Source organism: Solea solea, chromosome 2 (assembly GCF_958295425.1).
Source record: "Solea solea chromosome 2, fSolSol10.1, whole genome shotgun sequence".
NCBI lineage: Eukaryota > Metazoa > Chordata > Actinopteri > Pleuronectiformes > Soleidae > Solea > Solea solea.
The window spans coordinates 21,210,358-21,233,811 of record NC_081135.1 but is presented as its reverse complement, the minus strand read 5'-3'; the positions used below and the strand labels follow the sequence as shown (position 1 = coordinate 21,233,811).

Below are 23,454 nucleotides of genomic sequence, written 5' to 3'. Positions count from 1 at the left end.
ATCATATTTATTTCACATCAGTGCACTTTATTTAAAGAAATTAGAAGAAACGCCAAGTCCCTGTTCAACAATTTAATACATTTTAAATATTAAATATCTTGTTACAATAATAGGTTTACTTTATTCTTTATATTTAAGTACGTAGCTCGGTTCAACAATGGGAAATTAAAAAACATGGAGCTGCAGGGTGTGTGCGGGTGCGCGCATGTCAATATCCCTAGTAGGAACTGTACAGTGAAACCTGTTTTCCTTCACATCATTACGCAGAAAGGGCAGCCTTTATTTGGTCATTTAAGAAAGTGCCAGTGTCTGCTAGTTTCTGTGTACCACGAGTGCAACATGAGTTTTGTTTCTATGTCTTTGTTTTTGCCTTTGATCCATAGTCTTCAAGTGTTGTCTATCACAGTAGCCCACGCCCGTGCATATGATGAAGTAAGTGTTGATTATGTAATCAGCTCTCAGGGCGAACGCGGGCTCATCGGTAGACAGTATGCACTCGAATATCCGGAGTAATGCTTTGAAAAGGAGTGCGTTATCACATATGTTATATTCTTCAACACAGAATGCATCTAGGGATATTTCTTTGCATTCCTGCCTCTCGGACAAGCGCGCATGCGCATTAGACGCTTAGCTTTAGCCTTATTTGGATATGGTAATGAGCGCCTTCTAAGAGCCAATTAGAAGAGAGCATTCGTCCACGTGAGAGTAAAACACCGCTTGGGGGGCGGTGTCAAGCGCCGAGCTTAGGTTAAAACCAGTGGACAAGCCACAGCGCATTCAGTGTAGGGAGAAGCAGGGACTCACTGTGAGAGGGAACTTTGTTACTATGAAACTTAGAAATATTTGCAAAATATTGTAAAAATTATCAATATCCCTCGTGAACCAATGACCTGCCCCTAGGGTTTGAGGTTTTTAGGTTAGTTTGCCCGGAAAGGGCTTTTACACTCACTATTCTTACACTTTTTTTGAAAGAATGTGTGAGACAGACAGTTAGCAGCTAGCTAGCTAGCTGAGAGGTGATAGAGGCGGCAGGAGAACAAAAGATTTTTTTTGCGTTTTGGCCGGTTGTACTGACACTAAGTCCATGCAGAACGTGTCATTACCATCACAATGCCCGTTTTACTTTTTCTGATAGACACGTCCGCTTCAATGAACCAGCGCACCCATCTGGGCACTACCTATCTGGACATAGCAAAAGGCGCTGTTGAGACTTTTATGAAGGTACTGTAACCATGGGACACACTTGTACTGGGAGATCCCCAGATCATCATTCTGCTGTTGCAAAGCTCGCCTGTCAAACCTGATCTCTCGATAACCGTAAATAATTCTCTACTATTTCCACAGCTCAGAGGGAGAGATCCGGCGAGCCGAGGGGACCGGTATATGTTGGTAAATTTTGACGACGTTCCCTTCGGGATAAAGGTAGAGTTTGTTTTCGGGTCATGTCCAGCTTTATATTGCGCAGATAGACTGTCCTTCCATCGTTCCAACACGTTGTGATCACTACATCAATTGTGTTGAGAAAAATCTTCAGGAGGAGCTTTCATACCCCTTTTTAAACATGGCCGACATTTTGTTTCAATGTGAGCAGCAAGGAACTCTGGGTGTTATTTATACAGCGAGGTGATATCTTTTTGGGAGGGGTGAGGAGGTGGAGGAAGGAGGGAGTGGGTGACAGACTATCATACTTTAATCGTTTGGACCAATTTGCCACTTTAGACATCGGACGCACATGACTTCGTGCGTCTTTTTAACCATATGAACCTGGGCTTGTTACAATATCCTGTTAGAAACAGATCGGACACTTGGCTGTTGTGCTGTCACATTACTGGCTTGAGAGAGAGAACTCGACCTATACAAATGTTTATCAGCTCAGTATTTCAATAAACTCAGTCAAGTTAACCATTGACTTGACACTAAAGTTGCTCAGTGTTCACAGCTGGGCAGTCATCTGACAGTGTGTATTTTAATAACATGGTGTTATGTTTATATTTTGTTTTGTGTGTGTGTGTTTTTTTTTAAGGCTGGATGGAAAGAGAGCCATGCCACGTTCATGACAGAGCTACGGAACCTCCAAGCAACCGGACTCACATCTATTGGCCATTCCTTGAGGACCGCTTTTGATTTACTCAATCTCAATAGATTAGTGACTGGGATAGACAACTATGGACAGGTATGTAGCTCCTGAAGAGGCCAGACAGGAAATCCGATGTAGAAAGTGCTATGACATGGTGCTGTATACCCCCACAGACCCCAACTCGCTCCCTTACCCATATCCACAGTCTTACAAGCATCAATCCCCTGCATACTGTGACCCCACACACTTTCAGTCATGTGCTCAAGACACAAACATAACAGCAACAAGTTTTTAAAAAAAGAAGGAACCACTTACTGTCAATAACTGTGGTCCATTTCGTCATCGAGTTGGCGCCTTTCGTTTATGCTTTTGAATCCTGGATGTTTTAAAAGCTGAACATTAGTGTTCATATACAAAGGCAAAATAAATGCACCATGTGTTTAAAATCTGATGGGATAAACTGTATATCAGATTGTGTACACATTTAATATTATTGGTAATATTTTATTAGTACTCTCAGCATAATCAAATGCAACGTATTTGTGTTAAGTCCTACTTTATTGTTGGAGTTGTAATGTTGACTTTAGTTCAAATTGTCCGGGGGAAATGAATTAACGTAATATATGTGTGTGTATGTATATGTGTATATATATATACGTACATACACACACACACACACAATATAGTCTATTTGGCTGTTTTATTGTGTTATTTTGCGTTATTCTACTCATGAACATGAATTTGGACGATGTGAAATTGAATTGGCACATCTTCCTAATAGGTTATATAGTAACTGAACATTATAACTTTACTGGAAGTAGTATTTATAATAATAATAATAATGATGACAATAATAACATAAACACCAAGTGCTGTGACTGGGATTTAATTCACAAAAAATAATTGAATTTTTTTTTTTCACAAGACAAATTGATGAATATTCAAGGAAGACTTCACAATTTAGGAAGTTAAGAAACCAACTCAATTGTTGTTATTATCTTTATGTTGCACAACTCCCTTTTGGTTCGTGAATTTCAACTGATTCACTGTTTCTGCTCCGCTTCCAAGCATCACCAACTTGGGCTGTTTTTAGTTTTGAAAGCTAGTTGTTAAGCTGTGTGAAAAGGGGTGTAATAAAAAGTTTGTGCTGAGAGGTTTTAGACTCCCATGAAGCCTCTCATGACATATCTGCAACACAAGACAGTCGGTCGCTCTTCAGAGCGTGACACAAAATAACCAGAGAGGCTTGACCTTGATATCGTAGGAATTGACATTGAAAATGTGTTGCAGTTCTCTGTGAAGGAGACGGAATAGTAATAGTAATAGTAATTAACGTCAGCACACTTGTACTTGATATAGAAATCTGGATGTCTGTCTTCCATTGTGAAGTAAGTCAGGAGGATGGCAGCAATGGTGAATGTTTAGCTAACCTTTCCTGAGTAAAAAAATGGAAGATCCCTACCATCCAGGGTAATGCATACAGTACATACAACAAACATAACGCATGTATCGTCAGTGATTAAAACGGGCCATTGTGTGCAGATGGTGTTAGTGATGAACCTACTTTTCCTCTGACCTTGAACAAAATATCTGAAGAGTGTCTTTTCAAGTAATGTGGAGGAAGAGCAGCCAGGCTACACCTTTTTGAAGTGCACTTCTTTTCTCCGAGCATGTTTCACCAGTGCTCTGATATCTACACACACTTCCTCTTGTATACATATATTTTTCAATCCTATTAGCTTCAGCAGCTGTAAATCAAAGTCACACAGAAGCTTATGTTTCGCTGGCACTGCATTTGCAGTCCCTGTATAACATCTTAACATTGTCCACTTGTATTTCCAATTTAATTTAAATTTACAAGTCCACTTTGATTTTCCATCCTCCTATTTAAGTGCTGAATGATGTGTGTGGTAGAGAACCCGGAGAGGGACAACACAAGGGGGAAGTACAATTTTGTCTTGTGCTCACCCACAGGGAATAAGCCTGTGTGAGTTAATATTGCCCAGGAGTGATTCTCTCTACGGTAACAAAGAGTCCTCCAGGTTGCCAGGCATCTGAGACGGCTCTCCCGTGGGAGATGAAGAGGGCTATAGAGGACGAGCGGGAGGCGACCCCGCACGTTATCCTGACACTGATCACAGTTTCATTAAGAGAGGACGGAAAAGGATGAGGGCGAGGAAATGATATGACAGGTGATGTTTGGCCCTTAGTTAACATGTCAGCAGGGGTGATAAACAAGGGTCTAATGGATGTTCATCACACTATTGGCAGACCAGAGATCCTGCAGTGCTGCCTCAAAAGGACATGACTGTAGTGAAGCACTTTGACACCCTGCAGTTAATAAGTATTTCCTTGTGTAATCAGTGTAGTGATAATTTTTAATGGCTCTTGTAAATTCATCGTCTTGAACATGTCAACATCATTTTAAAGTCTGCCATCAAATGGTCAATTTACCCTTAAATCTAAAGGTTTTTGGTTACCACCTGATAAGATTTCCGTTCAAAGATGAATACATTATTAAAATAGTGGGCATTTTTTCCGAGCAAATGATCAGTTAATTATTCTAGCTCTTCACATGTTGGTTCTGCGGTGGACATCATTGCAATAGCAGAGATGGCTCATTCTGTCTTGTCAATGTGGGGTGATATCATGTCACCTAATCAAATGGAAATAGCTCATATGACTAGCACTAATTGCACAGCAACAGTAAAAGCTGATATGACATGGATGCAAACATCACCCATCATCTGCCAAGGTGGCCACATTTCCTACTTATTAGCATGCTATGCAAGTGCCTGTTATCATAAAGGGGTTTTGGGGAATTGAGGAAAGAGAGGGTTCAGGTTGTCATGGATACCAACAGCCCTGTGGATCTTGGTAGTCTCCTGCTTTTTACTTTGTTGTTTGTGAAACTGGACAAATTCATCATTCAGCAGAAACCACAGCCTTCAGGTACAGTTGAAACTGAGTTGGTCTGCATCCTTAAATAACTGCACTGCTGTCAGAACAGGACGGCCTTTATGAAGTCTGCAGGACCCTGCAGTGAGGGCCAGCATGCTGACTGTTTCCTGACAGGACACGTCAGGCTGTGTTTAAGGTGAAGTTTTTTTGTGGTCGCTATGGAAGATCCCACAGTGCTGGTGTATAACGATGAATGCGTTGCTGCTTCACTTTCATTTTATCAGTGAAAAATGCTGAGGTCTTGAAATAGAAGAGTAGAGTTTTCATACAGATACTTGGGTAACATGCTCTGCCCTTATGGCTGATGCAGTCAATGTATAGTCCAGATGTATTCACTGTAGTCTTCCGATTTGTTTATTATACTCTGTTAGTGTTAAATGTGTTGTGTTTATCATTTAATTTGTCATGTTGCTTTTAATTGCTGAAATTAATTCAGAATTTTCCTTCTTTCTTTGTAGGGAAGGAATCCCTTTTTTCTTGAACCTGCCATTATAATCACTATCACCGACGGCAACAAATTGACGGGCAGCAGCGGAGTCCAAGACGAGGTCAGCCAACATGTCCATAGAGCTGAGAGGTCCCAGCCAATCGGGAGTGACTCCTGTGCGGTTGGATGACAACTCATGAGCCGTGTGTGATAACACAATGTTCAATTTAACACAAGCATCAAACCCTTATCTGCTAATATGAAGTTACGTTATAATTAGAATCCCAATGACTATGTGAAGCAGTCCCACAGCACCATATTTCACCTCTCCTACTATAAACTGCCACTTAGTGAAATATCTCTTCTAGTCTACTATAATGCTGGTCACGTCATAACAGGGTTTGACCTGCAACCGACAAACCAATATTTTTTTGTTATTTTCTTGATTAATTGATAAATCAATATAGCCATCAATAATTATAATAAGATCGTTTGAGCATGTCTTTAAATTCCTCATAGCCCAAGTTAATACACTTATTCTGTTACTGTTGCAGTTCAGTGTTATACAAATCATTTATGTTTTGAACAAATCTCCCTCAATTTTTAATATGTTAGTCCACTGATATTAAAAAAAAGCCTATCTGTAGTTTTCCCTTTTCCTTGACAAGTAAAACCAGAGACATCACTCATCCCGATCAGTGATATTTGACCATCAGAAATGTTCTGTTGCGAAGCTGGATCGTTTTATATACTTTTTACAGATACATTGATTATCTTTTTGTCAATCACTGAATCGTTATAACTTCAACTGGTGTTGTGTGCCTTCGAAGGGGCTGCAGCTACAATGATTTGTATGCTAGTCAGATTAAAAGCGTCCCCTTGACGACTCAGTTACTCACTCTCCAGTAAATTATTTATTTCTGCTCTTAAAGTTGTCGTCTCCTCTGCGTCTACCGTCCACACTAAATATTCCTGAAGCTCTTCCAAGTGAAATGGAGCAAACCCCATTTAGCCACATAGTCAGTAGACCTGAATCTTAAGCTACAGTCTACTTTATTGCTCCTGCGATGATTTCTAGGTGTGTATTTGTTCAGACTGAGCACACGTTACAGAGTAAGTGACGTGGACTTGGGAAGTTGACTTAACTTGTGGCTTCTGGTTGTATTTAGTCATCTGGCCTGATCCATTTGGAAAATTGAGATGGAGAAAATCCTGAAATTTTCATTTTGCAGTGGGTGCCCACATAAATGCCTTAAAGCAGTTTAAGTAGTTTCTTAATTACAGAGTACTTTGTGTTTACATGGAATTTAAACTAGCAATTTTTCATGCCAGTTTAAAAAACTAAATGTAAATATTATAAATATAACAAGATTAACAAATGGAAATCACTATTTGATACTTAATTTACTTTATTATCATCTAAAGCAACCAGAAATGTTGAAGAGAAATCCACCTTGCGGAATAATGTTGTCTTTCAGTGTATATATAAAGTATATTGACATATTGTCCAACCAGCACTATTATCCATGCTTCCTTTCCTCTGTTACTAACTCTCTCTGTCATCGTCCTCCACTGTCTAGCTCCACCTGCCACTGACCACCCCTCTACCGGGTAGCGAGCTGACCAAGGAGCCCTTCCGCTGGGACCAGCGTCTGTTTGCTCTGGTGCTTCGGATTCCTGGCAATTCCTCAGTGGAGCCCGAACCTCTCGGAGGTGTCCCATCCGACGATTCTCCAATCACTCCCATGTGTGAGGTCACTGGAGGTAGGCAAACATCTGGCGATTTGGATTATGTGTTTTTTTGTTGTATACCATGTAAAACAACACCTCCAAATGGTTGTTCTCCTGGTCATGAGTAGCACAGAACATGTGTGTGATGTTGTCTGTGAGAAATGGAGTTTGTATTTAAAAGAAGTTTATTGGTAGATGCCCTTTTTTGGGAATCACAGTGTGTTGTTTTTAATGCTGGACTTGTCAGTTAACGCATCTGTCACCATATTGTCTTTCATGGTTAAGTGCAATATAAAGTCACCAAACGATGGTGGTAGCATTCTAGTTAAGGTGTCAAAAATGTGAAATATACCAAGGCTTACTCGACTCAACTAATTGATTGTAACTAGATCCTAGATTTCATCTGTATACTGTATTGAGATTTAAAAGCTGGTTTGTGTAGCCTTTATTAATTAATAATAAAGTAGATGTAACTGTAACCTGGAAGATAAACATATTTGCAACATTTGACCTTACACAGACAAGTGTTTCCATTTTACTGCCCACCCCAATTATATCAATGACGGTAGGGGCAATTAATGCAGAATATAATATAGCACAACACATTTCTGAAAGAGGTTTCCTTAAATTGAACGTTAAAACCTTCAAGGCGGGAGAACCTCTGGCAGGACTGTTGTAGTTTACTGCTTTAGAATCCGCTCGGTGTACCTTATATTAACTGCCAACTGAGAGTAAATGCCATTATTATCTTATTTTGAATAAACGCGCTGTACCTCTTCCTCTTGGGAGTAACACAGGCCGCAATTCTACAACAGAGGCCAGTGGAATAGGCTGAGACAGGCTCCAAGTTTTTAAGACACCAGATCAAAACAACTATTTGTGAAATGCATGAATCATCTGATCTGTCAATACATAGACGGAGGAGAATTATGAGCCTCCTTTTAAGGAAGAAATGATAATAGAGATGAAAATTGCCTTGGCAACTGTTCTTTGTTAATATCATTGAGGAACAGCCCGGAGCTTTGTCTCAGCTCGGTCTTGTTGCTCAACATTCAGAGTGACTTGTGTTTTCAAGTTTGCTAGAATGAGCTGAACAACCCAGTACAAACACAACATGCTGTTGTCTTAACCACAGAAGGGCTCCGCTGGGACTGTGCTGCAAAGGTTAAAAGTGCTGCCGTCAAGTGCTCTTCAGCAGCGAATGACTGAGCCAAGGTTTTTCTACCTAGTCCATGATTGGATCTGTCTTTGTCCCACTGACATGTCGTTGACTCTGTATCTGTAGTGTTCTCCAGGTGAATGTCAAAAGCCAACCCCGGCTGTCTACCTATCAGTTTTAAAGAACATCGACTTTAAAAAGTAGACTTTTATCTCTCTCCTGTCTCCAGTCCTCATACTGCCTGTTATGGAAGCAGCTGTCTGGAGGAAGAGACTAGAATGATTCTAACGGCTGGTTAAGATTAACACACACACACACACACACACACACACAGAGAAGCATACTGCATCAGCACTGTATAGCAGTCTGTGATGCTGAATTCAGAACATGACACAGTTCCATTGTCACCGTCAGTCTACAGTACATGCTAACTGTCCATTACTGCTGATGGCAGACCTGACACAAAGCCACGGCTTTTTGAAATGAGTGAGTGAATGGGTTCACAACAAGGTCACTAGAGGGGAAGTTGGAGGCAGCAAATGTTCAAAAAGCTAAATTGGACCAATCGGTTGTATTTGTGTAGGTTTGTGTGCCTGACTCATGTGACCCTTACCTTTTAGATTGAATTAGATTTGACTTTATTGATCCCACACCAGGGAAATTCACCTGTAACAGCAGCAGGGTTGGGAGCAGACAGCACCACACTTGGATATAGAATAAGCAATAAAAGATATACAAATGCAAAAAATAAAAAAGTACAATAACAATACTGTAGACAATGGAACAGGGATGTACAGCTGTGCAAAAAGGTGTTTATAAATATCAAATAGTACCAAAAATATTAAATAAAACTTTTTGTGCATGAGCTGTAAAGCTGAATTTTATGCAGATGCACATTTTGTGTGAAGATTGATTCAAAACCTTAAAAATGATCATATTACATTGTGATGTTTTACATGAACCTAAGGGCACTGTATTTTTAAATAGTATTGTGTGTATTCATCCTGTAATATGACACTGTTTTGATATCTAATGGCCGCCACCATTTTGAATGTTAGAAGTTATGGTAAAATATCTAATTTGAGATTAGAGTTACAGTCATCAGTTCTTAATCTTCTCTTGAGAAGAACATGCAACAACAGAAGGCATTTATTTATGGAAATAATAAAGCTGAGAATGATCACCTTAGATTTGTAAAGAACCGTTCAGCCCTTTTTTCTTATCTCCTGATTTTGTTTTTATGGCTAAAAACATTGTGTAATTCATGTTTAATTTCGTTGCTAAACAACCTTTGAAAAACCCTCTTCTTTACAATGTGCTTTCCTCTGTACCAAACAGCAAGCAGGCAAATCTAGAATTTGCAGTTAATGAGATACTTAAATAAAATAATTGTTAGATTAACACTCATCAGCAAATGTGCCTCAGTGTGCTGCATCTTAAAAAAATAATGAACTTTTAACAGGTTTTGACGACACAGATTCACTGAGAATGTACCGGTAAAACTGCATTGAGTCTGTTCATATTTTCAGGCTTTTTACTTAAAACTTGTGTATCTGTGTGTTGCAGGACGTTCCTACAGTGTTTTCTCTCAGCGCATGCTGAATCAGTGTCTGGAGTCGCTGGTGCAGAAAATTCAAAGCGGAGTAGTGATAAACTTTGAGAAGACGGGTCCTGACCCTCCGCCACTGGAAGGTAAGTCACCTCCATTTGTCTACCTTAAATTATTCCACACTTTTTTTCCTGACTGATTAGCAGAGAACCTCTTTTGTTGTGGCCCTCTGAACTGACTGTTCTTTACCGTTGTTCATAAACAGCTGGTGGATGTCACTGTAGACGCACAGTTTCAGTTGATCACAACTGTTCTGTTCTGTCTCTTGTTTCACATGAGTTCATGTTAGCGGTTCAACGTGTAAAATAATCCGCCCTTTGAATGTTCCTGTACAGACGCTCAACCTGAAGCACTGAAGTCCGGTCCACAGCCGTGGCATTGCTGTCACAAACTCATCTACGTACGACCCAACCCTAAAACTGGTGTGCCCATCGGTCACTGGCCCATCCCCGAGGCTTTCTGGCCTGACCAGAACTCCCCCACACTGGTAAGAAACTTGCGCAGGAATCATCAGAAGTTTTTCTTATCACCCTGAGCCACAGTGGAATTTCACTGATGATCTCTATTCCTGCAAAAAATGGAGGCACGCAAATGTCTCAAATATCAATTAGCATACAATAATGAAAAAAAAGGTAAAAAGTATTTTTTTTTCACATGGACAAACAATATAAAAAGTCAGTTCCTAGTATAATAATGAACCAAACGTGAAGCAATTAAGAGTCATAAAACAAAATTACAATTGAAGCGGCAACAAGTAGTTAAATATGTGGCAGCACTAAACTATGTCCCAGCCTTTTTATTAAGTCTTTAATTCCTTGCATTAAAATAAATATTTGAATGAGAAACTTGTATATTAAGTTTTATGTTTACAGACTTTTAGTTGGATGCTTAGTTTTTCCCTGTAAGCGCAGAGTGTTATTGTCAAGGTGTTATAACATATAATGTAATATTACCTGCTTTTCCCCCTCACGCAGCCCCCCCGCTCAGCTCACCCCCACGTACGTTTCTCCTGTCTGGACGCTGAGCCCATGGTGATAGACAAGGTGCCCTTTGACAAGTATGAGCTGGAGCCTTCACCACTAACACAGTACATTTTGGAGCGAAAGTCCCCACTCACCTGCTGGCAGGTAAGGCTCCATTTGAGCACACACACACACACACTGTAATACACTATTCGATGTTTAGTCACGTTTTCTGTGGATTGATAAAAGGAATACAGATTTTTTACTTTGTCATCTTTTCAAAAATGCCTCAAATGTGGGTCGTTTTAGTTTGGTAGCCACTTTAGCAGTGCTTTTATCAACAACCCTTCTGTCTGATCTTGTGCATGAGACTGCTTTGACATAGTCCTTTTAAAAGCTCTTTGATCGACGCACCTGTAACCTGGACATACTCATTTAAAAAGGAACTCTTTTTATTTTAACATTCCTGTTAAACATGTGCTTCTTTTTTCATCTCGTCTCCTTCACAGTTATATTTTTATGGATGCCCGTGATAGCTGATGGAAATAGCTGAAATAATTTAAATAATATAGCAAATTATATTTAATGAAACTTTGAGTGAACAATTTCAGCAGTGACTGACTGAATTCTCAGGAATTCAATCACCAGGATACCTCTTAAACCACTGAGCAAATTTCCTTATGCCTTCTTACAATGAGATGAATACTAACTGTTAGTCTGCTTAATTGTCTAACATTATTTAAGTGCAGGTAAGGTTGTAAAGAGTCACGCCAGATCTCAAAGTGAAGACCTGACATTTATAAATTGTCTGACACGTCCATATATGGTCGGTGTATAAAGATAAGCCCATTTTATTAGGCATCAGATTCTTTCCTCTGCTGCCACCGTCAGACTGTTCAGCAGGTTTGCTCCATTAATGATTAAGATAAAAGCTTGGAAGCATGAAGCTGTTCAACAATGTTGTTTTCTCGTCTCTAATGGTCATTAAAAGTCTTTTGTCTGCCCTCCATATCTGCAGTTTAAAAACAAGGGTGTCCACACATCCCCCATATTATTATTATTGTTATTATTAATGTTTCTACTTTAACATATCAAGATCAAAACATAAGCTTTCTCTTTTAAGAGATAGTTGGTAGTTTTTGGTTCACCCATTGTTGACTTTACTGCGATTCCCTGTGTCACATGCAGCCAGTGTCGTATTGTCAACCAAAGGACCAGCTTACAAAAGCATTGTTGATTGTTTTTCTTTTTGCAGACATTTACTCTGCCTTTTTTTTTTAGGTGTTTGTATGCAACAGTGCCAAGTACAGTGACCTGGGCCAACCTTTTGGCTACCTGAAGGCCAGCACAGCTCTCAACTGTGTTAACTTGTTTGTGATGCCCTACAACTACCCGGTGCTGCTGCCACTTCTAGGTAAGACTGAGGGATTTATTCTAGGTCTCCATTTTCAGTCTATCTCTCGGTATGTGTCATTTCTACTGATGTTATTTGTCAATTGATTGATTTTTTTTTTTTCCCCTTCCACCTTTTGCAGACGACTTGATCAAAGTGCACAAGTTCAAGCCGACCCTCAAATGGCGGCAATCCTTTGAAAACTACCTGAAGACCATGCCTCCATATTATATCGGGGTCAGTGGGTTTTGCATTACTCGTCAGTTCTTAAAAATAAAAATACCACATTGGCCTTAATGCTGTTTTCTTTCCACAGTCTTTAAGAAAAGCCCTGAGAATAATGGGAGCGCCGAACCTGCTGGCCGACAACATGGAATACGGCCTGAGCTACAGTGTAGTCTCCTATTTGAAGAAGCTCAGTCAGCAGGTTTGTTGTTAATTATAGTGTATTTTTTTGTTCAGACACACACACGCACACAAAGATACACACACACTAAAAATAGGATAACACTGTTTACATTTGCACAATTGGGAAATTGAAGGGAAGAACAATAAATATCAATATCTACAACATTCTGATCATCAGTTGCAATAATTAAGTCACATTTCTTGCAATGTATGTGTACTCTATTGCAGTAATTTAGGAATGGCTGCCATACTCAACCAAGCCATGAATAGTATATCTGAGCTTTTGCTATTTCAAATGAGCAATGACCTCTTTATCACAACAGCAATGCACAGGGGGGTGCGCTTGATTTCCAGTTATTGAATAAACACTAAATAATGATTTAGGATAATCTAAAATTGGGACACGACAGCAAAGTGTTTATGGGTTTCATTGTCAGTGAAGAAGTTACACACTTCTGATCTATTTTCCATTATTATATTGTGTTTCCAGACAAAAATCGAGTATGACCGCTTGATCGCCTCGATTGGTAAAAAGCCACCGCCAGAGGCAGGCATCAAGGTGCGTTGGCGGGGTGGAGGTTTATCGCTGGCCCAGCGTAGGAACTTCATCCAGCAGCTGCAGAGTATCACAGGAGAGACGCTCACTCTGCCCATGGAGCTCAACACCAAAGAGTTTCAAGGCTTTCATCTGGCACTACTCAACAAGGTAAAATTATTATTTACACTTCCTAACCTCTTCATTATGAAAGTGCTGTTTAGGCATCTGACTTTTACTGACGTTTACCGAGCTGCTCTTTCTTTGATAGTTGTGTTTTTTGTTTTCAACATGAGGACAATCCTTTCTCCAAGTCTCACTCTTTCTCATTACATTCTGCTCGGACCTTCACTTCTTCCCTGGCTGTGACATTTTTAAGATGGCTGTCACTTAAGGGCTGCATCCACTGTGTGTCAACTTTATTTGACAATATTTCACCAGAAAACAGCCATCTTTCTCAACTTGACGGGATGTTAAATTCAAATTCGCATCCCTGCCTTTACAGTCCCCTCTGTCTTGTGTCATGAATCAGGGCTTCAAACCACAAAGCTTTAGGAATCCTTACGACATCCCTCGCAGCCACTTACTGGACCAGCTGAGCCGAATGAGGAGAAATCTGCTCAACACTGGCGTCTGTAATCTCAGAGGGCAAGACTCAGGTAATCCACAAACTTGCAAACTTGAACCCCTGACAAGGATTCTCAGATGAAGTGCTCCTGAAAAAGTGTAGATTTCTCCCTCCACATTTCATGAATTTCCCCGTCTCCTCTCCAGACCAGCTCCACAGTGTGCCAATCGCCCAAATGGGCAACTACCAGGACTTCCTCAAAGCTGCTCCTCAGCCTCTTCGAGATGCAGACCCTGAACAGCCCAAACGCCTGCACACGTTCGGTAACCCCTTCAAACTGGACAAGAAGGTTAATGCCACTGAACTTCTAAAGCCACATGAAAATGACTGAAGAATTCCAGCCATTAACTGTCTACCCCTCTCTTTTCTTTCAGGGCATGATGATCGACGAGGCGGATGAGTTTGTAACCGGCCCTCAAAACAAGGGCAAAAGACCGGGAGACAATAACAACATGCAGGGTGGAGGTCCCAAGAGACGCCGCTGCATGTCACCTCTGCTACGTCTGGGCAGGGCTTACACACCTCCAGTGACGCCCCCGGCCAGCCCTCGATCCACAGGGGGTGAGATTTGTATTCTTTGATTGCATTATCAGTACAGGTAACTTGAAAATCCTTTTTAGCATAACATTGAGACGTTTCTGACCCAAGCTGCGTTTCCACCAAGCAGTGCAGTACATTTCAGCACACGCACATGGTATGGCTTGTGTTTCCACCACAGGGTTTGTAGGCTGGGGGTTTTATTAGCTTTGCAGCCATGGAAATAACATGACGTCATGCCAGCGCAACGCACTGTAGCTCGCCCATAAATTTAACAAAGAAGACAAACAAGCCACAGTGAATTTGACTGTGTGTGTTGACATTGTTTGTGAAAAAAGAAACACAAACAGCCCTGACTTTCTCACTTCCTTGTTTGCGTTTTTTCCCATTCCATTCCCGCTGTCAACCAATCAACAGATTGCAATGTGTCTACCTCCACCCTTGAGGTGCCACACCACTGAGCTACTTCAAAGATCCAGTGACCAACATTTAGGAGGGTTTATTCCGTGGGGTGAAATAATAAAGAAGAAAGAAGTAATGGCAGAGGTGGTGGTAGAGGAGAGGCTTGTGAAAGAGGCTTACCATTAGATGGCACCAATTCTCCCTCATTCTTACATACTGGGCTGGAGAAGGATGTTAAAAAGTGGGACGGTCATTTTGGTCTTGCACCAACGTGCAAATAATTCCATAACATACTAAACTGGGCTGTACTGCTTGGTGGAAATGTGGCTTTAAGGAACTGTAATGATGCCCTTTGGTGTTTTTAATTTAAGCAAATCTGGACCTGGATGAGAGTATCACCTAACAAACAAACAAAACAGAATAAACAAATGTTACTCTCTTTTGAATCTGACCCCATAGATATGGACATGAATGAAGGAGCACCTGAACCAGACTTGATCATCAACCACCTGAATCAGAACCACTATAGCTCAGACAGCAGCTCGGACTCGGAGACGGATAGCCCCTCGGGGCTTGCCAACCATCAAGAGAACCACGCTGACATGGCTCCTCAGGACCTCGAGCACGGGGACGATGAGGACGATGAACAACCACATGTAGACGAGCTGCCGCTGGGCAGTGAGGACGGACTGGACATGGTGCTCCTGGATGACCAGCCCCCTCGCTACATGTCACCTTCAGCTCTGAAGAAGCACATTCACAGTGAGACAACGAAGGTCAACAATGAGCTGAGGGTACTCATCACCAAGGAGATCAGGAAACCTGGCAGGCGTGAGTAGAATAAACATGACCTGGCTTTTTCACTTGGGTTATCAATTGTTATCTGAGGAGTAAAGGTGTAGAATTTGATCCAGCAATAATCAAGTGATTAGTCCTCATTCATGTCTTTGTGCTTCAGACTATGAGAAGATCTTCCACCTCCTGAAGCAGATACAGGGAACGCTGGACACCCGGCTCATCTTCCTCCAAAACATCATCAAAGAGGCAGCCAGGTGAGTTCAACCCTGCTCTCACGCATACATCTTGTTGCTGTGAACACCAGCAACACATTCCATAAGAAAATATAGTTATTGCCTGAAATGTTGCTTCTGATTGAGGAAAATATGAAAAATAACGTTCATTATTTTTTTTTCCTCCTGTGCCAAGGTTCAAGAAGCGTGTTCTCATTGAGCAGCTGGAAAACTTCCTCGAAGAGATCCACAACAGATCCAATAACATGAATCACATGGATACACTTTGAGACCGCCTCCGTCTACCACTGAACTTACTGACAACAAACCCCACAACCCTCCACACTCTTCTAACCCGACGCCCTCTGTGGTTTTGGGGCCCATGCGGAGACGAGAGGAGGACGGCATCCAGCTCACAGTGTTTACATCTCAGTCGCAGTCCTGTTATATTGGTTTAAGCGGTATAAACTGAAAGCAGTGTTGACTCTAAATGATGTGAGGGCATTGTCCGAGATCAAAGAAATCACTTTGTTGCACAAGGTGAATCCTTTACCGAAGCAATAAGATTATTGCTGGTCTGTAGAACATTTGGGCTTGGTTGCTTTCCGTGTGGAGAACCTGTCGTCTGGCGTCTCCTCATCTAATTTAACAGTCTTGTTGTTTTTTTTTTAAACAAATTACATTAAATAATTTTCCAAATGGGGAGGTGGAGTAGGACCAACAGATGGCAGCCTGCATCTGGATGTGATGTCCGGTCACATTTTCTCTGGGATGATGTTACAGGCTGACTATGTGAGAAGGGGTTGGCGCTGTTTGCGTGTGGTTGTGTGAGCGTTTGCCTGAAGCTCAGAGTCGAATGGGATCCCGTGGAGACACTTTTCTCCTCGTCTCTTTTCGTATGTTCGTTTCTGGTTTCATGTAGTTTCGTTTTTGGTGTTTGGTTTTTGTGGAAGAATGAGCGTTTATTATTCTGTGTTTAAAAAGAAATTGAACTTTCTGCACTCCAGTAAATGAAGCACTCCACTACTGCGCTCTTAAATTCACCAACAATCCGATCTTAATTTTGTCAACTTGTGGTTTACCTACCAGAAAAATGGTTTTATATTACATAGTGATTTGAGAAATGACTAATTTGAAACATGTAACCACTCCTGTCATTTATGCACAGTGAACTTTAAAAAAAAAAAAAAAAAGTATAGTAAAAAGTAAAATAATTGTGAATAATGCATCGTTGTCAAAAACCTCAAAACCTGATACTAATGCGTCTCACCCACCAATAACATTGGAGCTGCATTTACTGCTCACCCATTTCTATCTTCTTTTAACATGAATCATCTGATGTGCAACACCAACTGTTGTCCCCTGGAGTGCTGATGAACAGAGGTCTCAGATGCCAGCTTGTCCCAATGTGCTGGTCGCTGCCAAATAACACCCCACCCCCATGAATCTCAAACCAACTCCTTGTCACTTAAACATGAATGCACTTGTGTAGATTTGAGAATGCCTATTTAATGTCATTTTAAAAAGGAAAAACGACCTTTTTGTTTTCAGATTTGTTCCCCCCCAACGTTCCTCGTATTTTGTGGTCAGCCTTTTTCAATTTTCTCAAATATACACAAATTAATCTGAATTGAGGTCTGGAAGTGGAGAGTTGAGTTCTGATTCACGGGGCAACCCTCTTCCGTTCCCTCCCTCCTTGGACAGGGACCAAAATCTGCCATACTTGTCTTTGTTTGTGAAGAGGCCGCTACCAAAAGAGTATTTTGAATACACTGTAAAGATGTAAATAACCTTAGAGTACTATTTAAAGAGAATGTTCAACGTAAAAATGGCCTTTTTGTAAGTATTTCCATGAATAAAGTTTCTATTTTACACTGTGAAGGGCCATGTAAATAAAGTGTTCTGTAAACATGTGACTCTGTGTTTTTCTTCCTTTTTTAAAAACACTGTATTAAGCAGAAGATTTGTTTTTTAATGGGGACAAAAAGGATCTGAACACTCAAATTGTAAAAACATGTATTAAAATTTTATTTACAGGTATATGTACAAAAATAGTGTCCCTCTTCCTGTCCCACAGTGTCTGTGGACTGTCCTCTGTTGGTCCAGAAAATAAATACCAGTGTGTGTGTGTGTGCGTGTGTGTGTCTCAGAAGTTAAGGTGCTTGGTCAGCAGGGTTCATCACTCGGCCCATGAATAAGACGGATCCTGCAATGGAGAGCAAAGCAATGTTCCTCAGAACTGCCGTACTTCATGTGACATGTCAGGATTAGACTGAAAGGTGACCCCTGTTGCAGTTTAGTCCACCGTGTGTGTGTGTGTGTTTCTGAATACCACCACTAGAGGTCATGCTTTAGCTGAACACATCTGAATATTTGCTCTTTTTTTCCAGGCATAGACATAACTTTATTTTGAAAATCACTTACATTGGGAGTATTGGGATAACTTAACTGTAACCAAATCTGTTTGTCTATCCATTGTCAGGACATAGATGATAAATAAAAATGGTTTTTTTTCTTACAGAGGAAAAGCTGTGTTGTTGGAGACTATTTTCTGCTGTGGATTCCGTCATAGCAGGAATGTATCAGAAAATTGTGACAAAGGAATACATTACTGTACTTAGTTATTTCTTGACTACAACAAAGCACTGTGTCAGAGGGGTGAGATACAGTAACAAGATGCACACTTGTTTTTAATGCTGCAGGTCCAGGTGCATTACCTAAGAGCTCACAAAAATACACACCCTGATGATTACAAAACTAATGTAAGCCTTATCTACAGACTTTATTGTACACTATAGCCTGATTTGTGGAATGATGTGAACTACAGTATGAGCTCAAACATGGAGAACAGGACGCCGTGCCGCCTTGACTGAAGCACAGTACAATAAATACCTGTGTTGATCTGTCGCAGCAGGAATAAGAACGGCCGGTCTGCCTTAAAAACTGGAGCACGGGATCGTTTGAGTAGCACCATAGCTGCAAACAATAACCACATGTAATTAACTTTGAATGACCTTGATTTTCTATTCTTACACAGAACTTCCTCTTTGTCTTACCTGTGGCAGCGGCTGCCTTTGTGCCATCTTCTGTGACTTCTATTCTCACTTCATGGAAAGCATCAGACACGTAAAGACCCTCCTCCACTGCAAGAGGTAACAAACTGTCAGCTGCCAGCAGAGCTACACTTAGCACAGTGTGAGTTGATGTACCTGATATTCCACTGAAGTCAGCAGCTGTGGGATTAAAGGCATCACTGATGCCCATGGCAGGAAGCACTGACCTCAGGTTGAACTTGTTCTGCATTCTGAACCTGGAAAAATACCAAGTGTGAGTCCTCGTAAACAGCATTTTTAATATACCGCATGATCGATCTGCACCTGGGCAGGAAAACGTCCATCTTGGTTCGCCGCAGGCCGGTGTCCCAGGACGCCAGCTGGCGGGCGTTAAGCTGGGAGTCAATAGTGGACAGCGGTGTCTTCCTCTCGCTGGGAAGGACCACCTGCAGGCTCAGAGAGCGGCCCAGGTAAGAGAGCTCCAACACGGTGTAACGCTGGTCTGATAATGTCCTGAACTGACCTGCCAACCAAACCAGACATTTTAACATTTGAATTATGCCTTTAAAATGTCATTGCAACTGAAGCAGTGCTTGTATGGATCTTGTTCTTTTGACATGAACGTGCAAGTGTCACAAGTTCTCCTAGTAATTATAGTGCAGCGTGATGACTTGTTATTAACTCTGCTGTCATTTCAGATCCTGTCTTGACTCTATGTATGCAAATCATCTCACCTGGCTTCACTGATCTCCTGCCCACCTGCAGCTCATTCTCCCTTATTAGGCAGCAGCATATACTATACATGCTCTCTTGCTCTGCTTCCTCCCGGAATCTCTTATGTAGTTTGCCTAGCTGTTCTAGTTCCTAGTTCCTAGTTCCTTGTTCCCTGCCTCAACTGTTATGTGTTATGAAATAAAAAAAAAATGTTTTATGTGTAACAAATTCTATTCAAATTCACGTTGATGTGGCAAATCAATGTGACTCTCTGGTTTTCTCAGTGTACTGTTGTTTAGATCTCACGTCGCCTGGTAACATTCCCACACTGCACACAGGAAGTGCTTTGTTTTAAAGCAAAAAGGTTGCAAACAGGTTGGAGTATGAGCGTCAACACAAAGAAGCACCCTTGAAAAGATTCAGAAGTGAATTCCACTGCTCATAAAAACCTGCAGTTTGATAAACGCTTCTTTCTTCTTGACAGAGCCAAGTTTCAGATGGACACAGAATGCAAAGACCAAACCATTCAACAACATCAAAAGTTATGTGCTGTAGATTAATTTTAATTTGCACTATCCTCTCATGTATTTGTTTTAAGGGGGAAAAACAGACACATGGATGGATTTGATGGATGGATGCCGTCTCTTACCAAATCTGACCTCTGTAGCTTGATACATCATTGGCACTTTGATGGTGCTGCCATCAGAGAGAGTGAAGGGCAGGTTCTGGGTGTTGGTGAAGACGAAGTGTTTCTGCCAGATGCCTCTGAAGGCCACTGTGTTGACCAGGGCCATCTGCAGCCAGTGGCCCCACCACAGAGCCTCGGCTTGGGCCTCACCGGAGCCCGACAGCTCCCCGCTGCTGCTTCCTGACTGCAGGGGCCATGTCTCATCTGGGAGGTAACAAGTTTTAAAGGTCATCACTGTCCCATGTGGTCAGATGCAATGAACAAATGAAAATGTGAAGAGGTTAGATGGAGATGTGTGAGTTTATTTGTGGGGTTTGGTTGTAATTAATGCCATGACATTGTAGGTAGAAAAGAAAGAGGAGAACACAAGGCAGATGAGAGTGAGTTGTGATGCTTTGAAGTTAAGACTACATAGGTTCTCCAACAATAAATGTAAGTGTATACCTTTAATGTGCTGTGAAAACAAGATAAAACAGACTAAACTGAGCTGCAGATCTGATGGTGTGGGTTCCTGACAAGCAAATAACTGCATTATATGAAACTCATTTCATTCATTTTGACTCTAAAGCTGCTTCAGTTACCATGGTTGTGCCCCGAATGTTGGCTGCCAGCGTGGCTGGGCTGAGTGACGTTGGCTCGGACCACAGTGGTGTTCACCCAAGCAGCAGCGTGGTGTGTGAACTCATCGAGGAGACGAACGCCACTCTGGACGAACAACGTGCAGCTCTGCTGCAGCCACATCCCCTGGCTGCTGTTGCTCATGTCGCCATGCGAACGCAACAGGAAGTCTTGTATCTGGGCATCTGAAAGATCAGGAAATGCAGAGGACAGACGGGTCAGATGTTATTAAAGTAACGGCAGAATTGAGTGGGAGATTTTTCTCACTTTTAACCTAGAGCCCGATATAATCCATTCCATTCAAATCCGTGATGTGTGTGGAAAACCAGCAGCTGCAACTCACATTTTGTTAAACACACTGACCACTTGACCCCAGAGCCAAGCTGCAGGAGTGGTTAATGAGATTAGAGTTGGTGTGGTGTGGCATTATATGTATTATGTCTCCTAACAGCAGCAATGAGGGCCACAACCTCCATAACCACTGCTAAATGAATGAAAAGGTTCCTCATAGTTCCCTGTGAAGTGAGACCAACCTTACCATTAACATTGTATCCCAGTGTTTGCTCCAGCTGTGCGAGCGTGTTTCCCCTGGCACCGAACTGTAGCAGACCCAGAGACAAGGAGACGCTCACGGGAGACACGATGAGGTTGGAGTTGTTCTCCGTCTCGGTGAGGGTCTGGTAGAGGCTGACAGCGAACCTGGTGTGCAGCGCTTCCATGTTTTCCTGAAGGCTGCCACTGCACTGGCTTCCCTCCACCAACCAGAAGCCAATGAAGAGTGAAGCTAAAGGCAGGCGACACATTTCCTCACAGCTGCAGGAGGAGAAGTGTTCTCAGATGCAACCGGTGATCTGGGAGATAAAATCCTGTAAGATATACTATAGATACTGTATAATACCTATGTCAGTGTCATCAGCAAAGGTAAATTACACAAAACAGTTATGTAATTGAGTCATTTTTGTGTAATTGTACTTAACTGTAATTTTATTTTTTTTACAACCAATTGTCATAATGTGATAATTACTATTGGGCATCTGAATGTGTGTGATATATTGCAAGAGGGAACATTTTAACAACTCACTGTAATCATTACATTATCAGAGTCATTTAATGATTTAATTTGCAATAAATCATGTTTGGGTTTTTAATTACTTATATGCGTTTACATCATAATTGGCAAAGCAAACACAGTACAGTCAGTGTGAACTCTAAAGTCACAATTTTCTAGGGATATTAAGTGAAACCTTATCTTACGCATTAGGTTGAAGTGGTCACTGTACATATTTCAAAATGTTTGTTTATTATGTAAAATATAGTGGCTACTCTGCAGTATAATGGTAACCTAAAACTATTCTTATATATTAATGTATCTTTAATAATAACCCAGTTTGAATAGCCTACTTCAGTTGTATTGACATGCAGCTAGATTTAAATGAAATGTAGGACGGTAATATTTTTATGCTTTTTTCAGATAACAATTTTAAAAACATATATTTTATGTAAAGCACCTTTCTGCTGAAATGTGCAAATAAATGCAACAAACCTGCTATACAAGTACATTTGCATTGTTATTTCTAGCACTACAACTTCTATAGCTAATGCAGTGTAAGCTATTATTTTGTATAAATGAGTAAATTTCATATTTTTTGTGATATCACAATTCAATCTTTGTCATACTTGTGTATTTGTTTATAATGCAAAATAGATTCGTGATTATTCTGGTAATTGGCAATACTGTGTTTTTGAGTTTACCTGATAAATGCAAAGGACCATTATGGTGTTGTTGTTTTTTCCAGGTGAAAAAGATAATGTGTCCATATCACTGTTGTGATGATGATGATTGACTTACCTGCAGACAGGTGAGATGGTAGTGTCCGGTAAACTCCACAAGCTCTGTCAGACTGGCACCAACCATTCAGCCTCTGCAGGGGGTTACGTGTCCTCTACCGTCTTCACTGAGGCAGCCTGCAGTCATAAGACCGTGTTTAAAGGGTAACTCTCCGCCGGTCTCTGTCGGCGATGTCCGTACCATTCGTCCGGGATTCCTGCCTCCTCGGGGCTATAAGGAGCCAGGCGGAGGGAGGCATGTCACCGACCAGCAAATCCCAGACCAGGCAAAGGAAGAAAAAAAAAAAACCAACAACATAATACACCCACACATGCGCGCACGTTACGCACACACGTTCTTTGAAACTTCAATTTTGCTAGGAACTATTATTAAGCCCAAGAATCTCATTCCTGTGAGAAATGTTTTATTATTATATAATTGATAATAAAAAAAGAATGAAATTATGTATTTTGAATCATTATTATGATTCAAAATAGACTTTGCCAAATCACCAGTGATACATCCAACACCCCCATTTTAAACCAACTACATTTTGACATATTTATAAAATGTTCGTTTAAAGGTCCAGCGCGAAACATTTAGATGGGGGTTTCTTGGCAGAAATACTCATTTTACTTTATGGAGGCTGCAATCTTAGCCACCATGTTTCTATAGCAACCCAAACCATCAGCATTTTGAAACAGAAGCTTATGA

At 41.1% G+C, this 23,454-nt stretch overlaps 2 protein-coding genes across 2 annotated transcripts; one reads left to right on the top strand and one right to left on the bottom strand.

Moving 5' to 3' along the window:
- Window positions 1-509: 509 nt before the first annotated feature.
- On the top strand, window positions 510-17,755 carry ints6 (integrator complex subunit 6). The gene is made up of 18 exons (XM_058622408.1): window positions 510-1,221; window positions 1,345-1,422; window positions 2,024-2,173; window positions 5,497-5,586; window positions 7,046-7,229; window positions 9,922-10,047; window positions 10,300-10,451; window positions 10,939-11,091; window positions 12,208-12,340; window positions 12,462-12,556; window positions 12,636-12,746; window positions 13,218-13,433; window positions 13,795-13,921; window positions 14,037-14,179; window positions 14,265-14,451; window positions 15,289-15,660; window positions 15,788-15,881; window positions 16,036-17,755. The coding sequence occupies exons 1-18, from the start codon at window positions 1,111-1,113 to the stop codon at window positions 16,127-16,129; spliced, it is 2,616 nt and encodes an 871-aa protein (XP_058478391.1). The 5' UTR covers window positions 510-1,110; the 3' UTR covers window positions 16,130-17,755.
- A 209-nt stretch (window positions 17,756-17,964) lies between these two features.
- serpine3 (serpin peptidase inhibitor, clade E (nexin, plasminogen activator inhibitor type 1), member 3) lies at window positions 17,965-22,937 on the bottom strand. Its single transcript, XM_058622778.1, has 9 exons — window positions 22,762-22,937; window positions 21,451-21,763; window positions 20,876-21,097; window positions 20,256-20,498; window positions 19,217-19,415; window positions 19,049-19,149; window positions 18,896-18,982; window positions 18,732-18,815; window positions 17,965-18,045 (listed from the first exon to the last, which is right to left on the bottom strand). The coding sequence occupies exons 2-9, from the start codon at window positions 21,713-21,715 to the stop codon at window positions 17,993-17,995; spliced, it is 1,254 nt and encodes a 417-aa protein (XP_058478761.1). The 5' UTR covers window positions 21,716-21,763; window positions 22,762-22,937; the 3' UTR covers window positions 17,965-17,992.
- Between the last annotated feature and the right edge of the window lie 517 nt (window positions 22,938-23,454).

Bases quoted from the DNA above. Each gene is read 5' to 3' on its own strand.
- ints6 (XM_058622408.1), top strand. From the start codon at position 1,111: ATGCCCGTTTTACTTTTTCTGATAGACACGTCCGCTTCAATGAACCAG. The intron at 1,222-1,344 runs GTACTGTAACCA...CTATTTCCACAG, and splicing joins CTGTTGAGACTTTTATGAAG to CTCAGAGGGAGAGATCCGGC. The intron at 5,587-7,045 runs GTCAGCCAACAT...TCCACTGTCTAG, and splicing joins GCAGCGGAGTCCAAGACGAG to CTCCACCTGCCACTGACCAC.
- serpine3 (XM_058622778.1), bottom strand. From the start codon at position 21,715: ATGTGTCGCCTGCCTTTAGCTTCACTCTTCATTGGCTTCTGGTTGGTG. The intron at 18,816-18,895 runs GTAAGACAAAGA...TATTGTTTGCAG, and splicing joins AAAGGCAGCCGCTGCCACAG to CTATGGTGCTACTCAAACGA. The intron at 18,046-18,731 runs GTATTTATTGTA...TCTCCATTGCAG, and splicing joins GCTGCGACAGATCAACACAG to GATCCGTCTTATTCATGGGC.